Source organism: Botryllus schlosseri, chromosome 7, assembly GCF_051294905.1.
Source record: "Botryllus schlosseri isolate E-star chromosome 7, Bs_hap1, whole genome shotgun sequence".
NCBI classification, from domain to species: Eukaryota; Metazoa; Chordata; class Ascidiacea; order Stolidobranchia; family Styelidae; genus Botryllus; species Botryllus schlosseri.
Window position 1 is genome coordinate 24141708 of NC_137242.1, and position 20302 is coordinate 24162009.

Genomic DNA, 20302 nt, shown 5'->3' on the forward strand with positions numbered 1-20302 from the left:
TATGCTGAAATTCGGTGCGCGTGCAGTGAACGGAATATCAATACAATGCTGGTTGAATAGACACATATTGATCAAAGTTCCATGTAGTCGGCACTATTTCTAGAAAGTAGCAGTTAAACATATTTATGACAATGCTCATAGGGGTGGAGCGAAAATGGATGTTGAGGGGAACCCTGCAATCAATCACAGTTGCGTGCAAGTGGTGCAACATTGATTAGGCTCAACAAAATGAGCATGATACATATTTTCCATTTTCTGGTGATGCGTCATGTGTTCACTTTTTGGCTATAACCACAGCAAAGCCAAACTGTCAAAACGTCAACGTGCCTAAGTTAAAAGACGTAACCAGTCGAGAAAACTATAATGATGAGTTGACGTAGCATGTAGGCTATCAATAAAGGATCTGTTGATCTGCCGCAACCTAAAATCTCATCTTGGGGCTTCTTCGATACATGCGCTATATTAACTGATGTTCCCCATGACCACTGATCAGCATCATTACCCGTAGCGGATTCTTATCGCTGACCTTTCTTTGCCAAAATGGGCGGGATTCGCAAGTCCAACGCTAGGCACCTTTACGCCTTACCCCAAATATCACTTCACGTGTCTCGTAACCATAGTCATATCATATTCGTAACCGAATCGATTGGAGCCAGCGAACGCGGGTTATGGTGGTCATGGGGAACATTGCTTGATACTATATGGTGCGGTTATGGAAGAAGTGCTGATGTGTCCTGTGTGCCTCAGGGCTCTGGCTATCCATTTGAATTGAAATCCGTTCAGTATACGAAGACCCCTGCAGCATTCCACTGTAAATCCCACTATAACGGTATATGATACCAACTTGTCACGTTTGTGATATAAACATTGTTCCAAACTGCCTGACATCAATATAAAATGATCTAATCTGATTTGCCAAGCTATACATCAGAAGAACGGCCAGTATCCTTCAACAAACAGCACAGCAGTTATCAGCACTGTTGACTTCAGCCTACCCCCTAGCTGGCTTGGATATCTGTCTTAACAAAGCGCACGCTGGAGGGGAAATCCCCTCAAGTCACAGTTTTGAAACCGACTTCAGCCTGAGGCGTGTAGCTTAAGCCCGACGACGGGCCTAAGTCGACTATTTGAAACCCACCCTAACAGTCGCTTGAAACATTTTTCTGTGCTTGTAGTTTTCAGTATTCGTGATTAGGAATATTTCGAATACGTTCGAGTTATTTTTAATTGAAGAGTATTCCACATATCAGGAATGAAACATTAATAGCTTGAGATTGTTGCTAATTACGTCGCTACGGTTGTCAGAGAACATCTATTTACTGAATCAATTACCTGTTTAAAAGTAATTGTAATTGTAATTATAATTGTAATTCATTACATATTTACCAGTAATTGTAATTGTAATTGTAATTTAATATTTTAGCATTTAGTAATCGTAATTGTAATGTAATTGAAACATGCAAGGAAGTAATTGTAATTGTAATTGAATTAAAATATTGTAATTGATCCAACTATGGTACGCACCTCCAGGTTCTTCAATATTTTCCGGTGATCTGTCGTTTTCTGATCCATCAACACTGTGTAACTCCAATTCCTCACTCATTTTCGCCCTACAGACAGATGTCGATGTTTATTGCACCCGTATGTGAACGGTAACTGAAATAAATCATTGCTGAGTTGTTATATTTCAATGCAGTTAATATGAGTCATATTCCCTTTTTTAAAATTATGTTTGTTTTGCAATGTTAGGTTTGCTATAGAAAGCAAAGCAGCGCAGTGTTCCAGGCATAGTCTAAATGTTCTGCAGAAATAGGATGGCAACAACATCTTCAACAGAAACCGAAAATTTCAGGTTTTTATGTCTTAGTTACAATTCCTTGTTTTCAACAGATATACCTTCGACAATCAAAGCCGATACTGCCCAGGGCATAGAAACCACTTGCCTGGTGGTAAGTCATCGCGATCCATTTATAATTTATTATACTTGGTACTACGGACTTTGCCCAACGTACATTTACTATATACTTCGCTAAGGCTTTTATTTAACGAAATTAATTCAAGACTTCCCTTCAACGTTTGAAATAAGGTGGTTCAATACCCCATGATTCATAGACACAGCTACACGGACAGCAATAGCATGATTGTTAATCGTGTCAATGTACTGTAATTTGTGCTATACAGCAGCATATGGAAACTGTGGATATCGGTAAAGTCATTGACATATGGTTACACAATGAATAAAACAAAAAGTTTAATGTTTTTGCTAATCTCATGAAGAGTTTTAAATATATTCAAATTGGTATCACCTCACTATAGCATACTTCCTTGGAAGCCCTTTCATTTGGTGACTTTTGTGACCGGTAATCATTTTCTCTCAATAATTGCAATTGCGATGCTACGTGAGTTCAAAGAGTTGGGCTGTGGTAGGCAGTTGTTGTTCGGCTGATCTTACGTCCATTGGCTAAGGTTTGGTGCGTTCTTGAGCTTAACAACTTTTGCTGTCAGTAAAGCATAAATTCCTAACTCTTCTGAATGGTAAATAAATTAGTGCGTTTGGAGTTGCTTGATGCAAGGTATCATTAATTCGAAAATATCGGCCAAACGTCAAAAACCAATAAGTATCAGAAAACATTGAGACATTGAGGAGAATGAGCGAATCAGTAAACACTAATGGCTAACAATATTTTTGGCATTTCACTCCCTCGTCAACAAATACACGCAGCTATCACGCCACGCAATCGAATGTTATCTGAGTGAAGCGGAGCAAATGCTATCCCCGTTATAATATTATGCGTGTAATTTCCAAAGGTTTCGAGACTACGATTTACAGACGTTTTTTAGATAGTTTGCGGAGTGGAAGTTACAATATGCGCGATGCAATGCTGGAAAACGACAGGTGTCAACTAGCATTCGTTTTTGTAGTATTCCAATTCGAATAATTATCATCAATAATATTATCCTCCTTCGTGTTAGCGTTGCCCAATTTTATTGCCCAATTTTATTGTCAAACCTATCTTGACTAGGGTTGGTTAGTCACAGTTTTAGATATGAGCTAGTCCGTAAATTTTGTGAAGCATGCAATCGATTTGACCATACAAAAGTAGGCTCTTTGTCATGGTTGTGGCAAAACTGTTGTATGGAAGTATGATACAATAGCTCCATGTCATACCTGGAAAGTTCAATAACATACCATAAATATTTGCACATTTCATAACCAATACCGGAGGATCACACCATACCATACCATGACAAGCATTTGAGACATCAATGGTCGCGGTCATTTTGCACCAGCGAGAGATTATATATCATCAAAACGTGAAAATAGAAAATGAGTAGTGACACTCAAATAGATACGTTAGTCAGGGAAGTATTCGGTTAACATGATTTTAGAGCTACTTGGGTCAGTGTCGTAACAATTTTCTTCTCTAACCTATCCACTAGGGCAGGGCCGGCCAACCCGTGGCCCGCGGGCCACATGCGGCCCGCGAGAAGGTTTTAAGTGGCCCGCGAGGTAATTTCCGAAATTAGATAATATTATCAAAAACGGATTGAAAAGATTGTGAACTTGCAACGCCAACAAAAAAATTGATCAGTCTGGCCGAAATACTTGAGATGTGATGACTAAAATATCAGTTCCGACGCATTGGCAGATCCATGAGCGAGTCAGATTTTGGTAGATCTTCATACACTACAATAAAACAGAATAATTTGGGATAGATTTATCTAAAGTAAAAATTTTCTACACACTTCGCGCAACATGCTGTCACTCGATTTCTCGCTTTTGATATTGTTACCCCTTTTTGAAAATGAAAGAACGCCTAATGCTTCAGATTGAGTCTAACTATATTCGCGATTTGAGACAAACCGTCTTTCAACATATGCGGCCTTACGTTTGCGCTCGCAGAAAGACCGTCGACTATATGAAACCTAGGCACAAAATGATTGACGCATGTTGGTCGAAGCTTTCGATATCGATATATCCAGGCGCCGAATAGTCCATTCCTTGCAAACTGAGCCCAGCGCTATACAGCAGCCCCGCGATAATGTAAAGTGACAATATAACTGACCTATGAACTTCGAAAAATTTTCGCGCTTGGCGCGGCTAGTGGCCCGCGCAATAGTTCGTCCAGCAAATGTGGCCCTTTGGCTGAAAAGGTTGGCCATCCCTGCACTGGGGTTATAACAAAAAAAATTCTAAATTCAAATTTTCCAGTTTTCACTGTAAGGATAGGTTTTTTGTAGATGCAGACTATATAATATATATACCGACTTATTTCAATTTAACTGACACAACTCCAATTGCGAAGATTTCAAATAGTATATTGGCAAATTGCGATTGCCCAGATTGAATTTATCCGATCGTTTTCTTGCTTACATACAAAATTAAATAATTAATTATTAATTATTAATTTCGATTTTAGATGTAGACTGTATATCGTATACTTTTAATTTGTCTGACTCAAAATCCAAATGGCTGTTCGAAAAGGCGAAAGTAGAACAACTAAACATATTTTCAGGGTCTAGAAAACCGATTCGAGGAATATGAATAAAATTTGAACATGCCATATTATATGTGACTCAGTATCTAGTGACACTGGGCGGCAGAATGTCGTTGTGAAACTGCAAATTGCAATGATGAGCAAGGGTTTTCATAAATCACAATACATTCGTTGCCAAAATAGTATTATCGATTCCTAAAGCATATGTTTCCAATCCAACATCCTCAACAAATCCAACTCTCAGCTATAAATTTGGAGATGATATGGTAAAACACCACGAAAACTTGTACAATCCACCAAGCCATAATTTCAGATGAAAATATTAGAAAACCGAAGATGGGGTGACCATGTTAAGTTTATCTATGTGCTGTGCAGAGCGTGCCGCTCTTCCAGATAAAATAGTAGATTGCCAGTTGCCACTAATCAGATAGCATAAACCTCCATCTCAACTCAATGCGAGATGGAGATAATTGGTATAATTCCGTACTTCCAAGTACGCAGATGGAGAGTAACTCTTGAAATATCATGCTTATTCATCGCAAATGCGTGTCAGAAAGCCTGCTATTCTAACCAGATGTCTATAAATGGAATATACTGGAGCCTGACCTATATTATCGGTTCGCCGTCATAACATTGCGGTAGGAAAGGAAAGGACGTAGTTTATCTTTGTCCTCGATGTTTTTGCGGCATATATACACCGACTCATGATACACATACACACGATCTGCGCATATGCATACCATGAGTGCAGGTATAGCCTTTACGGCTTTCTATGTCATGCACCACCCCTCCATGCTATCCCAGTAATGCATAAGCGCCAAGCAGGGAAGCCATGGATACCAGTGTTACTAATCAGGTCTTTGGTCGGACCCGGCCGGGAATCGAACCCCACGACCTACCGATTAAGAAGCCGGACGCTTAACCATTACGCTATCTTTTCGGAGGTCACAAAACTATCAACTTTGATCGATGAACAGAGAATATTAATATCTCTCACATAGCTTACACGGTGTTCAGATGTATAGCCTTTCTAGTTTCTTTCATTTTCAGGTATAACAATGTAAAGATGTTCAAATAAATGCTCTGAAGCTTTGAAAATGTGCTTATGTAGCCTATATCCAACTTCTTTTGAATATCGGCTGAATGAATGTATTGGGGTTCTCGATCAAGGTGTAAGATATCGGTATCCGCCAAGAAATTCAATATAGGTTGGGCTCTAGAGTAAACAAAGTTTATTTGCTGCTATCTTTGCGCTCGAATGTCCTGCAGCGATAAAGTGCCTAAAAATCCCATTGCAAGTCTGTTATGTCTGTTGTACACGTCCCTGCAACCAACATAATAAAAGAAAGGGAAGTCAAATTGATGGATGAACTGTTCCAGAATTGCAAAAGGACATATGAAGATTAAATTTGTAGCAAAGAATACCTTTGAATTGTAAATTTTTTCTATATTTGGACCAGTGTTGAAAATTGAAGTTAATTTGTGCGGGTCATTTTCGATTTGAACAAAATGATTGTAATTTTGATAATTTATACCAAAAGGTTCATTAATTCCTGCTACAGGCAATTTTTTTCTAGTCATAACCATACTATCCACTACTCCCTCAGGTGGTCAGTAACAAAGTACATCTAGTCATCTACCTTTCCGACCTTCGTCGAGTGAGGACGTATCGAGGTAGCTCTGATTAATGCACGGGATTTGCGCTCGAGTTGAAGAATTTACGGTGAGATCGTTTCATTGTACTATAGTCTAGTACAGTGGTTCCCAACCTTTTCGTCTTCATTCCCCACTTCAGATTTATTCCCAGTCTTCATTCCCCACTACTCAAAACTATCGTCGTATTTCCTTTCAACTATTGCCATTGCGGACCAGCTATTTGCGCGTTTGAGTACGCAAGACAGAACCACACCCGTACGCAAGACAATCGCCTATAACCAGGCCGTGTTATTTTTAGCATATGCCAAAACTGCCAAAAATAACTTATTTTTGGCATTTTTCGATTTTTATTTTTGGCAGTTTTGGCATCGTCCTCTCAATAGATAGTTTCAGCCTCGAATTAGTCACAAAAACGCTTTATTTGGGCTAGTTTGTCAAAATACACCACAAAATGTGCAGCACCCACGTGTAATCCAGTGTCAACAATCAATAAGAAGAAGAAAAAACCTAACGATTTCATAGGTTAATAATATCAAACGAAACCACAAAATGTGCAGTATCCATCGGAATCGGTGCCAATAAGCAAAAAAAAAGAAAGAAAAGCCTAACAAACACGCTCAACAGCTGATTGTTACAGCTGTTGAATAGGCTTAAATCGTTTGCACTGTAACAGTGCTTCCAAACTCAGGTCAGCTAAGTTTCTCCTAAATTCACTTCTCGCCCAGCGAATCTGGGAAATATCGGCTTCAACAGTAGCCGTTGAGGGACAGAATGTTGCCAGTCATCCACAAAAGGTTTTCAGAGCTTCAAAATCTTTGGAGGGCCGAACCGGCTTCCATGCATCATGAAAAGAGATCACTTCGCCAGTGTCATCCTTTCAACACATCCTATTTAGTAGCGTGACTATCATTTCTCCTTCAGTCTACCGATATATTTTCGGAGGACTTTTGTCACTTCAGGTGGCTTTAATATTACCAACTCGCATGGAAGAGTCCTGGGAAGGTTAGCTTGTTTAAGAACATTGACGCAACAAGATTGTCTGGCAAAACGAGACTATGCAGCTCAGAAATAGCCAGACAGTTGGTTGCGTTACAATGTTCAACTCGATCACAATGCAAAAATCGTGGTTGATTTTGGGGGTTCCAGTTCTATGAGCAGAATATAATTTATATTTTAATAATCAGTACTGCGGCAGCTTCTCATTGATACCCGTTTTATCAAATTTAGCGCTCGACAAGCCGGTCAAAAATGGTCGTAAAATTGCCTTTCGACAAATGGAAAGTATGACGTAAACCAAATGCAGTCAGCCGTTCAATGTCGCTGTGCCCACGCCATTTAGGACACCATGCTTTCACCCCTAATGGGTGGGCTGGACCCAGATTAAGAAACCTGCCTTTCACAAACGCTCTTCTCGCTTGTAACGCGGTCCTGTTAACACAACACCATGAACGAAATACACTATCAGGCAGGCCGTGTTATTTTTGGCATATGCCAAAAATTGCTTATTTTTGGCATTTTCAATTTTTTTTTTGGCAGTTTTGGCATCTGGCTACTGAAATGCCAAAAATAACACGGCCTGCCTATAACTGTAACATATAACCTATTGTGAACCGATACCGCTAACCCTCAAAATTCAGCGAATTCCCCATTTCACGTCACACTGGTCGTGCTCGATGCGTTTGTGACGCGATCATTGGTTATCCAGAGATATTATTATGAGTTTTTGTGAACAACACGCAGTACAAATTTCGCTGTACATGCATTCCATAGCAGTTAACTGGTAACGGTAATCGTTCATGTGTCTCCGTCAATATGTATATAATGTTCAACAAATGCGTCTATTCCTCACCGAAACCATTAAATTCCCCACCAGTGGGGAATTCCCCACAGTTTTTGAACCGCTGGTCTAGTACGCAGTGTAGTGTAGAACAGTGCTATTCATACAGGTGTTACGTATAGGAAATAGATTGATAGGTTAATATATATAGTGGGTTAAAGAGGTTGCTCCCTCTCTATCACAGCGTGGTAGATGGAGGGCATACAACATACCAAGACGCCGGTAAAACGTATAACGACTGATCCTAAATCATCGGATAGTGACGAGCCTAGTAATGGCGTTAGTGACCGGCTTCAACAGAATGGGAACGAAATCTCCCCTCGAAATTATGCAGTAGCGGATCAAAATTCTGTATTACAAACCAGTACTACTAATGCTAATGAAAATATTTCTTGTTCTCATACGTCCCAGAGTGTATCCCGACCTCCTGCAAACACATGCAGTTTCTTCGCCAGTGGCACAAACCAGCATTGTTTCCGATAACAACGAAAATATCATGGGTAGGAAAGTGGTGATTTCAGGACAACAAAGGTCTATTCTGCACTATCGACCAACAGTGGTGAACAGGGCGTTGTCCGCGTTGATCACCAATTATCAAGACATCAAACCTCTTCACAAATCCGGTTCTTTGCTCATCACCTGTCACAATCATTGTCATGCGGTAATCTAAGCGACCCGGTGACGCATACCGATATCCCAATCGAAACTTCGAAATTTACACCAAGGCCGTTCGCCAGCAGAGCTGTTATTACGGGTGTTCCATTAGACGTAACGTTGTTGGACAGCTTCGCCACCTATCTTGTAACTTACGCCAAACAACTCAAGAAGAGAAAACCAGAAGACGGAGTCTCCGACAGTCTCTCGGTGTTCCTTTGTTTTAGTACCAGGGAAGTGCCAAAATTCATTTCATTCGGATATCTTCGCTTTGAGACAAAACATTATAATCCACCCCCGACAAGGTGCTTTAAATGTAACCGCTTCGGTCACACCGCGAATTCGTGCCGCGGTAAGCTTACTTGCGCGAAATGCAGCAGTCGTGACCACGAATACAAGGATTGCCCTAACGTGAAAAAATGCGTTAATTTTAACCAACCGCATAGCGCAGGGTATGGAGGATGCTCCGTCTACAAAGAGGAAGCTAAAATTCAAATTGTTAAAGAACGCACAAACATGTCTTTCACAGAGGCGAAGGAAATCGTACGATCTCGAACCTCTGAAACCTCTCAGACCACCTCAGCTAAGACACTGTATTCCGAAGTGCATCATCGTCGTAAAACTACAGCCCGGTCTTCAACAAACAATAAGAAACCAAGTTATTATACTTCACCTGCCCCAAACGACGGCGATCTTGGATATCTGTCAAACTCAACTGTCGTCCCCAGCCAAATTAATGAAGATCGACAGAAACAAACCACATCCATGTCCAGCTTGAATATCAACCCAATACAGCTGTTGGCGCTTGTTGCGGAGGTTGTACAGCTAACTGTATCAGCATACATAACTGGAAACAGCAACATCTTCGACATCGTGGCGAAGGCATGGATTAAACACTTCGGCTACTCCGTTGAATCCGATCTATTGCAGCAAGCATCAAACACATCAGATCCCCCCGTCGATAAATCTTCTCCGGTCTCGCAAGGCAGCAAAGTTCAGTAGAACACTTTTCTCCAATGGAGCTGTCGCGGCATGTATAGAAAATTGAACGAGTTCAAACAATTTGTAGCCACCCTAACCATTAAACCGGATGTTATACTTACTAAACAGACGCACCTCATCGCGAAATACTCCCCGAAGCTACGGGGATACCATTTGTATCGACGAGACAAGACATTACACTCCGGTGGCCTCGCCACATTTGTGCACGAGTCATTGTCATCCTCGATTTGCCATGGTTTTCAATCGGCGTGTTTTGAAATGTTATGCGTCAACGTTAGCGGAATCAGCTTTTGTAACGTTTATATGGCCCCCGCCGTTGTTATCGGCAGCAACGATCTTGCATAGCTACGTCACTTTTTGTAGTGGTAGCTCTATGGCGCCACTAGGGTGTGACGACATCGCAGGGGCTTCGGTGCTTGGTCGTCACTGAATACATGGCTGCTTGAGAACTCACGTCTCGTATATTAGACAGACCGTCAGTCACGTTACTACATGGTGGCAGCGGTGGGTATGTTCTCTTCCCGCGACTTTGCGTCATTTTGCGAAAGCTGGAAAATTGAACATATCATGTCCTCACCTAGATATCCACAGGGGAACTAGGAGGCTGAGCGTGCCGTTCAGACCATCAAAAACCTTCTGCGAAAATGTGACGATGAATATCTGGCGCTACTCACATACCGCAACACGCCATTGGCTATCGGCTACTCGCCGGCAGAATTGAGCATGGGCCGCGAACTAAGAACAAGAGTGCCGTGTCATCCAGACGATCTTCTGCCCAAGTCTGTCGACCGAACTGCCGTGAAGAAAGCTGAAGCAGATTACCGACGCAGAGTTACTCGTGATTACAACAAAAGACACAGAGTAGTACCTGGAGATGAGTTCAAGGTGGGAGATCGCGTCTGGATTCCGGACTGCAAATCGCAAGGTGTTGTGGAAAAACTTGACACTGACACTCAACCCAGATCCTTGGTTATCAGAACTGGGCGTGGCACCTTCAGAAGAAATCGCCGAATGGTGCGGAGATACCGGACGGAGAATGGCCCGCAAGAGGGCGTCGACATTACCGCCAGTGAGGCAGCTGAATTCTTCAAATTTCCCGATCAGGAAGGAGATAGCAGTTCGAGCGCTACTAGTGTCGATCGTGATGACCATCATGAGGCGGCGATAGTCCGACGGTCGGATCGGAACAGAACCGCACCTCGCAGATACATCGAGGAGTACTGATGTAGTTATAGGAGTAGTGTGTGTAAATATGTTGTGTTCTTCATTCACCTCTTGCCTGCCAATTGCTTCATACCTTTGTACCGCTAACTGCCTCAATTCGGATTGTTTATTGTCTTCATTCTGTGCTTGCGTTGTATATGTTTGTGCTGCTTATAAGCATTTGTGCTTGTCCTGAGAAGGGAAATGTAGTGGTAGCTCTATGGCGCCACTAGGGTGTGACGACATCGCAAGGGCTTCGGTGCTTGGTCGTCACTGAATACATGGCTGCTTGAGAACTCACGTCTCGTATATTAGACAGACCGTCAGTCACGTTACTACACTTTTCTTCTCGGTCACTCATTTTCGGCGATTTCAATGCCCACCACCTACAGTGGAGCCACTGCTCGAACACCAGAGGCAAAGCGATCCACGATTCTCTCGACCAACACAACCTAGTTTTGCTGAACTCATCCCAGCCCACTCGTTTGAACATCTCCACAACGGCAGTAAAGAGGTGGTCTCTTCTGGACTTGACCGTAGCTTCTAGTGATATTGCCGCGCGATGTAACACTTCCGTTTCCGACACCCTCATAGGAAGCGACCATTTTGTTATCTTTTTTGCTATCAACAATCAATGACAGAATAACTCGCTCCTCGCCTAGACCCCAGAAGTGGTTGCTTGGGAAAGCTGATTGGGAGAGGTTTTCAATCTGTGTCGATGATTCGCTATCGGGTGTATACCCAAGGATGATATGAAAACATTAAATTCCACTTGTGTCGACGCTTTGTAGCGCGCAGCCACCGAAACCATTCCGCGTCCCAAATCCACAGACAAGATCCCAGTACCGTGGTGGACACCGGAATGCGCTCGCGCCATCCGCCGCAAACGAGCAGCTTTTAAAATGACAGACGTAGTTTCGCCACTCGTTACGTCATGGAATATAAAAAACGCCGCCACGCCGCTCCGAATGTCGCCGAAATATATTGCGATCAAAACGCTCAAGTTGAGAACGTTTCTGCGATACCCTCAACAGTCATGCGGGAATGGCGAAGGTCTGGAAAACGATTGGTTCGATTTCGGGATTGGTTCGATTTCGGGTAAATACAGCTCCATGTCTATACCATCTCTTATCTCGAATAACAGTAGACCATCACTTATCTCGAATAGCAGTAACGCCATCGGCGACTTGAGTAAGGCAAAATGCTGGCATCAACTTTCGCTTCTATTAGCAGCTACGAAAACTACGACCCTGACTTCCTGCTCACGAAAACCGATTTCGAAAAATCAATCCCCATCAGCGACATGGTTAATGAAAATAATCTAAATAGTCCTCTCGATAGACCATTTACACTACAAGAATTTAATGTTGCATTTGCTATGCAATGATCAAACCCCTATAATCCGATGCGGTTGTCAAGCTTATTGCCCTTATAAATAGCTCTTGGGGAACAGGATGCGTTCCGGGGGCCTGGAAGCACTCCATCGTCATCCAAATCTTGAAAACAGGCAAGGAGTCAACTAGACCGGAGTCCTATCGCCAAGCCGTGTTATTTTTGGCATTTCAGGAGCCAGATGCCAAAACTGCCCAAAATTAAAATTTGAAAATGCCAAAAATAAGCAATTTTTGGCATATGCCAAAAATAACACGGCCTGCCAAATAGTGTATTTCGTTCATGGTGTTGTGTTAACAGGACCGTGTTACAAGCGAGAAGAGCATTTGTGAAAGGCAGGTTTCTTAATCTGGGTCCAGCCCACCCATTAGGGGTGAAAGCATGGTGTGGTAAATGGTGTGGGCACAGCGACATTGAACGGCTGACTGCATTTGGTTCACGTCATACTCTCCATTTGTCCAAAGGGAATTTTACGACCATTTTTGACCGGCTTGTCGATCGCTAAATTTGATAAAACGGGTATCAATGAGAAGCTGCCGTAGTACTGATTATTAAAATATAAACTATATTCTGCTCATGTAACTGGAACCCTCGAAATCAACCACGAGTTTTGCATTGTGATCGAGTTGAACATTGTGACGCAACAAACTGTCTGGCTATTTCTGAGCTGCATAGTCTCGTTTTTCCAGACAGTCTTGTTGCGTCAATGTTCTTAAACAAGCTGACCTTCCCAGGACTCTTCCATGCGAGTTGGTAATATTAAAGCCACCTGAAGTGACTATAGTCCTCCGAAAATATATCGGTAGACTGAAGGAGAAATAGTAGTCGGGCTACTAAATAGAATGTGTTGAGAGGACAACACAGGAAACTCCTGAAAAAGGATCGGGAAGAAAATTCTTTCCGCGATGAGATCGATGGCACTGGCGAAGTGATCGTTTTTCATGATGCATGAATGCCGGTTCGGCCATCCAAAGATTTTAAAGCTCTGAAAACCTTTTGTGGATGACTGGCAACATTCTGTCCCTCAACGGGTACCGTTGAAGCCGATATTTCCCAGATTCGGCTGTAACAGAACAGCTGTAACAATCAGCTGTTGAGCGTGTTTGTTAGACTTTTCTTTCTTTTTTTTTGCTCATAGGCACCGATTCCGATGGATACTGCATATTCTGTGGTTTCGTTTGATATTATCAACCTCTGAAATCGATAGGTTTTTTCTTCTTATTGTTTGTTGGCACTGATTATACGTAGATGCTGCACATTTTGTGGTGCCTTTTGGCAAACTAGCCCAAATGAAGTAAGTATTTTTGTGACTAATTCGAGTCTGAAACTATCTATTAAGAGTACGATGCCAAAACTGCCAGAAATAAAAATCGAAAAATGCCAAAAATAAGTTATTTTTGGCAGTTTGGCATTATTTTTGGCAGCTTTGCCATATTCCAAAAATAACACGGCCTGCCTATCTCCCATCTTACTCACAAGTCACATCTGTAAAATTATGGAAACTATGGTCACGAACAGATTGCGCGATGGTACTTGGAATCCAAGAATCTGCTAAATAGTTGCCGCTCGACCATATACTGAGAGTCCATGACACTGTTTATAAAGCATTACATGATAAAAGGTCGGTGGCGGCAGTTTTTCTTGATATAGAACGAGCATACGACATGGTTTGGCGAACTGGCCTCATCCACAAGCTGTCACAAATGGGCGTAAAAGGAAACATGCTTAGGTGGATCTCAGAATTTCTAAAAAACAGAACCTTCCAAGTCCGCGTGAGTAGCTCGTTGTCGCGATATCACATTCTAGAAAATGGTTTACCCCAAGGTTGCGTTATTTCGCCATTACTCTTCTCCATGATGAATAATGACCTTCCTACAGTTATCCAGTGTGAGCATGCATTATTCGCGGATATGATAAAGTGGATTATCCGTGGAATCTAACATCTCTGCGGTCCAGTTAGCCCCTAACATCGATTCAACTGTGGTGTAAACAGTGAGGTTTCAAAATATCGCACACGAAATCGGCGGCGATGCTATTCACAAGAAAGCGATCACTGCCATCCGCGTCTCTACGTATCGGCGGCACGCAACTCAGCTTTGTAGACAATTTTGAATATCTTGGGGTTGTTTTCGATTAATTGTTATCGTTTGAATGCCATATAGAGTATTTCGAGAAGAAATGTTGCAACAGATTAAACGTTTTCTGACTGGAACCTCGTGGGGCGCTGGCAAGAGCTCGCTACTGATAACCTATAGGACAATGATACGATCACTTACCGATTATGGAATGCCAGCATACTTCCTCGCCACGAAATCCCACCTGGTGAAGGTGGAGAAAATCGAAAACAAGGCCCTTCGAATTAGGCTATTTGCGGAGCTATGCATAGTACACTGATTTGCGCATTGCAAGCATCCTGTTGCGAAATGCCTCCGCCCATTCGCCATCGGTACCTAAGCCTAAACTACCGATGTCTTCTGCTTAGTCATCCAGCGAGCAGCCACTCATCTCGGCACAATCGAAGGCTCGTGGCATAAAATATATTATGTTATTACTTTTTAGTCAGAGATTCAATACTTTTAACACGCTAACGAAGTCAGCTTGTTTTGAAAACATGGTGATCGAGCGATTCGATTCCCCTTGCCCTCGGTGGGATTTACCGATTCCATGCGTTGATATCGACCTATCTAGGTTAGTCTCGAAACAGGATGCACCCCAGTACGTCAAATGTAGATTATCGACTTTATCTTTAAAAGATTCGGCGGATACGTCCCAGAGCACGAAAATTCGATCATTGATAACATATTTTATCCGTGGTGCACAAGGCCGGAAACGGCGCCACGCGCCACTTTAAACTCCTCATTAATAATAATAATATTAATAAGTATGCTGACGTAGATATCCTCTATTGTTGGTATTTCCTGAAGTAAGTCTAAATTCCTTTACCGCTACTTCTATTTCGTAATATTGTGCTACCTAGTCGGCTAGCTAGCAGCTACAGGTGTCAAAAGCCCAACAATCCAATACTTCGATGCATACATTGTTAAAATTGCCGACGACGTTACAGACGTATCGATAAAATCGCTTGGAATATCGTAAAACCCAAGAAATCTGCTGGAGAAAGGGTGTATTTTCAATAAAACTTTACCATACTGTGCGAATATTCGCTGTTTCCGGAACTATTAGCAGCAAGGATAACATCACTTGACTGATGTCGAAGCGACAGTTGTCTGAATCAACTGTGACCACATGAGCAACAGCAATGTCAGTCGAGCTTTTGTCGCATTTTCTGAAACACGATGCCGCATATTAGACTACTTTGGCCTATAGCATTGGACGAATCCACCGACTTCACATAGGTTGCATAGCTATTTATCTGGGTGTATTTTATTAGTGTGGACATATTTGCAGCAGTGATGAGCGGAGTCTGCTTCTCCGGACTTCGAGTCCCTCCGACAACTTTGGTCTGTGAGGCAAAGTCCCTCCGACTCCGGGCAGCTCAATTCCAGACTCCAAGATAAGCCGAAGAATCTTGTCCAGTTTCCGAAACATCCATAACGGTAGTGGTAGCTATTCAAAAACATTGTCGAAGAATCCCAATGATAGCAACTCTTAGCTCCTCTGACAGCTTCCGCTTCAAAGATGAAGCCTCCTCATCCAACTTAGGTTTCACCGTAAATCTGGATGGTAAAACGTCGTCTGCACTCACTTTGCCATGCATTGCCCCAATTTCGATCAAGGCATCAGCCATCTGCTAGAGGTCCTTCCCCTCAACAGAGCTCAGTGGTCTGATATCATGGGATACAAAGAAGACAACACCACGACAAAACTTCTCCTTTGATTTCTCGCTTACTTTTTTGTTGGAAGAAAGAAAGGAACTCATCTTCAACTGCGGTCCATTCTTCTTACACGCTTCAATATGTCTTCGAAGATTCGACATACCACTTGTCAACTTTTGTCAACATTGCAATTTTGACATCTCGCAAACCCAGTATACTGGCCATTATTATCATGCATCAGAGTGAAATCCTTTCACTCGTCACTCTTTTTCTGCCTCTTTGTGGGTAACCCACTTGACGTCGACGGAGGAAAACCAGTAAGTCCGAACTAACTACCATAGGGTTACCATATTTCAGCAACCCAAATTCCGGACACTCTTTATCGCCCACTAGTGGATTTCAAAATGAGTTATGACGTCACACTAGCAAAGCTTTACTCATGAATCCGAGGTGGTCACGATCTGGTTCAGGAGTATGTGGCTGTGTGTTGTCTAACCGGTACCGAAAGCACATGTTTTCAGCCCCCTCCTGCCCAAATAAACAATGATTTTGAGCCCACACTATAGGGTAATCAATGCAACTTCTGGGGGGTGTTCTTGCTATATGAATCTAGTTTCTATATGCATATGGTCGTTAAATTATTTGAATGAATTCTGTCAATAATATTGGCCTTTCCATATATTGCTATATAGATACTATTCCCCGCCAACATGATCAGAGTTGGCCGTAGAGCTGGTGGAGGATGATGAGTTCGAAAAAAACAGGGAGTGTAATTGCGCATCGTTAAGTCATTTTCATGTCCTACTGATAAGATTGTTAATCAGCCTTATGCCGGTGCGCACCATGGAGCTTCATAAACACCCAACATCCAGTGGTTTCCAACTTTTTATGGTCTCGAGTCGCGACTCCATCTCCAATTTGAAAATGTTCCGTGGCCCAGATCAAAATTTGACGAGCTGATGACTAAAAGAAGTCAGCACCTTTGCCCAGACATACTCACGGGCTATTTTGAAAGCTGATTACGTTCAACATATTTGCCTCCCTTTTTGATAGTGAAAAATTTCGCGCTCCCCTTATCGTCATATCTAGAGCCCGACCGATTATCGGCTCGCCGATAATATCGAGTCGATATCACGCTTGGAGAGAAATATCGGTATCGGCCATTGAAGGTAAAAAAATATCGGCCATTTTCGTGACGTCACAACATGATGGCAGGGAGTCAGAGAAGTCGATAGAAGACGTGAGGACGGTATATTATAAAAATAAATGGCCAAATGGCTGCATATAATGCATACTGCATACAGCCAGTAGGCCTGCCTATCTGAAAAATATTTTAGATAACTAACCACCGTTATGCCCCACTGACTTCGTGGGAATCCCCCTGCAGTAATCGATCACCATGAAGACAGAGAGCAGCTGGATGGATAGCAGAGATGAGCATTGGATTGGACTTGGATTGGACAGGATCAGGATTATGGGTTATTTTCGTTTGGTCCGAATCGGACCGGATTGTGATTTTGAAAAATAAGGTTGGACTTGGACTTTGAGCATGCCCAAATCCGGACTCGGGCACGCTGATTTCGCAACCAGAAGTGCGAGGTTATTCTTATATAGATCAGTGTTTATATAGCTCAGTGCGGGCGGATGGAGAGAAGAATTGTTCCCAGTGTTGTCAATTGACGTTGATTCAAGTTGATCGTTAATGTCCGGTGCAGTAGTAGTTGCGCACCTATATATTTTGATTTGGCTGGTTCTCCCGTCTAAAATATTTTATGTGCTCATGGAACAAACTACTATGGCAAGTTTGTTGTGTATTGACCCCGGAAAGTGAATATATTAGTTGTTTGTCTGGTATGGGTAGTAGGTACATTTGGGTTGGATAGATATATCTTATATATATTTTTAATTTACTGGCTAAAGATGCTACTGGTTGCATTCCAACCGGTGTAGGTGAATTCATTGAAGTAGAAAAGTTGGGTTAGAAAAATAGTGTTGAATAGTATGTTCATATTGGAATGAACCCGGATTTTTTCGGCTGACATATTTTGTGATACGATTGTTGATATACAATGTTCTTTTCAATTCTCTACTAATTGCTGACGAGTTTCTGCCGAAAATATTCGTGTTCATTTCAATATGAATATACTATCCAATTGTATATTCAAGTTCTGTACCTCCAAGAAGCTCTTCAAAGTAGTGTTGCAGCTCTATAATTATTGATGAAAGAATATCCCACAGTAAATATCATGTTTGTTGGAATTGAGTCAAATTTGTAATGCACCATTTTCTTACAAAACTTCATAGGGACGGACAGCCAGTATAATTCGAAAAAGTGTGTATACATTTTAGCATATTGAAAACTCTCCAGTTGCAATAACTTCGCTTCTACAGGCTGGAATTGAATCGAATTTGATGTGCAGTGTTTGTTCGAACCGACCTAACAATTTTATCAACTAGCCAGTCAAATTTATAAAAAAAACTTGGTATGATCAACCCTGATGTCATTGTACAAGCGCATTGCTCATGATGTGATGGTTAAGGTATTGATAGCCATCTTGCTAGTCTAGTTATTTACATTCGTGTTGCTAAAATGTAAAATGAAAGTTGCTGTGTCATGTAGACCCACTGCAGTTTCGAGTGAAGGCAAACATTGGAAAAATAGATCTTGTCACAGACCGGACTTATATTTCAGCGAGCCTAATTATTCTCTGTAACATGTTCTTCTGATTTTTCAGTTATAGATTGGGACTTAAGATTTTGAAAATATTTCTGGATCAGGATGGAGTTCGACTGTAAATTTTGAAAATATTTTTGGATCAGGATGGAGTTGGACAGAGTTGAAAATTTTCAGGACCGGACTTGGACTGTGAATTTTGAAAATATTTTTGAATCAGGATGGAGTAGGACTGAGTTGAAAATTTTCAGGATAGGACTTGGACCGAAAAATATCACAGTCCGCTCATCACTGATGGATAGTTGTCTGCAGAAGATTTCAATCAGTAAGAGTAATGAGAACTTCAATCATGCTGGAGTGACCCTCGTGATGATAAGATAAAAGCGTCGCGTCGAAACGTTTCTCTGAAGATAGTGCTATTGGTTCCGTACCAAGACCAACAGAGCTATTTATACCAGTAATGTATGAAGTCGTCTGACTGAGGCCTACGGGGCCACCATGATAGGAAATATGCGAGCATAGAGGGAAAGAAAATCAAGCAAACGTGGAGTAAAGCCAATAATTGATACGAAAATATTTGATTCCATGATGACATTGGCCAATTATTATTGATCAATTGATTGTTGAAATGCTGGTCATGGTCAAGGCCTAAGGTCAAGGGGATGGGTGGAGCAGTTTCAGACGTGGACAATTTGAGTTGATTTGCTCATCCTCTTCAGCTATTTGTTAATGATGTGCTGAAGGCTCCAGGTGCACTGCCAGAAGAATATCAATATTTAGTGAAACCTTGAAGGAACGATCCCCTGCAAGGGAGTGGTGGAACCGAAATGAAGAAAGATTTCCAATTCTTGCTATGCCACTAACTATGGTACCAAATGAAAGACTGCTCACTGTGTTAAGTACTATATATACATCATTTATGGAAGACCACAGAAGTTCACTCCTTGGAGAAAGGGCCGAGAAATTGTGCTTCGTGAACTGCAATCTGCAACTGCTGGATTGGTGCTTTTTTGATATATTTTTATAGCCCCTAAATCAGTGGTTCCCAACCTTTTTCCGCCCACGTACCATTTCGAAGTTTTATGCAGTGCTCGCGTACCACTTACATCCACCATTTATGACGTCATAATCAGGTATTTGACGTAAGCTAGGGGTGTTGACAAATTCTATTAAACTAGGCATCACCAGCCAGGGTTGATGGGATGCATGGAATTGTTTTTTCACCACCAGTCACAAGAAGAACAACATATATTGAAATAACAACAAACAAAAGTCTATTTATTTATTGCGATGGCTGCATTGCTTATTTTGAACTTGCCGGTCGATGCGTGGCATCATAGTGCCCTATATGGTGTGGATGTGGACACTAGCAAATCTCACGGCTCAGTTAAATTGATCTACGTCACAGTTTTCATTTGGTCAAAGGCAATTTTACGGCCATTTTTGACCGACTTGCCGAGCGCTAAATTCGGAAAAAACGGGTATCACTGGAAAGCTGCTGGTGTATTGATTACGAAAATATAAATTTTATTCTGCTCATGATCCTAGAACCCCCCTGAACCAGCCTCGAATTTTGTATTGTGATAGAGTGTTGAATTGTGACGCAACA

At 41.9% G+C, this 20302-nt stretch overlaps 2 protein-coding genes and 1 long non-coding RNA gene across 4 annotated transcripts in view; 1 reads left to right on the forward strand and 2 right to left on the reverse strand.

The window, feature by feature from the left end:
- Nucleotides 1–1891, reverse strand: part of LOC145442796 (uncharacterized) — a 69110-nt gene extending 67219 nt beyond the window's left edge. The window contains exon 1 of one of the 2 annotated variants that reach the window (XM_080320805.1): nt 1525–1888. In XM_080320805.1, the coding sequence (XP_080176931.1) occupies nt 1525–1603 (79 nt within the window). In that variant the 5' untranslated portion in view covers nt 1604–1888. Of the gene's footprint in view, nt 1–1524 lie in introns of both variants that reach the window. The other variant, XM_080320806.1, reaches the window with a different exon arrangement.
- The window catches only part of LOC145442952 (uncharacterized), a 418025-nt gene that overhangs the window by 287412 nt on the left and 110311 nt on the right, over nt 1–20302 (forward strand). The gene's annotated exons all lie outside the window — the stretch shown is intronic.
- The window catches only part of LOC145442828 (sialate O-acetylesterase-like), a 360699-nt gene that overhangs the window by 258154 nt on the left and 82243 nt on the right, over nt 1–20302 (reverse strand). The gene's annotated exons all lie outside the window — the stretch shown is intronic.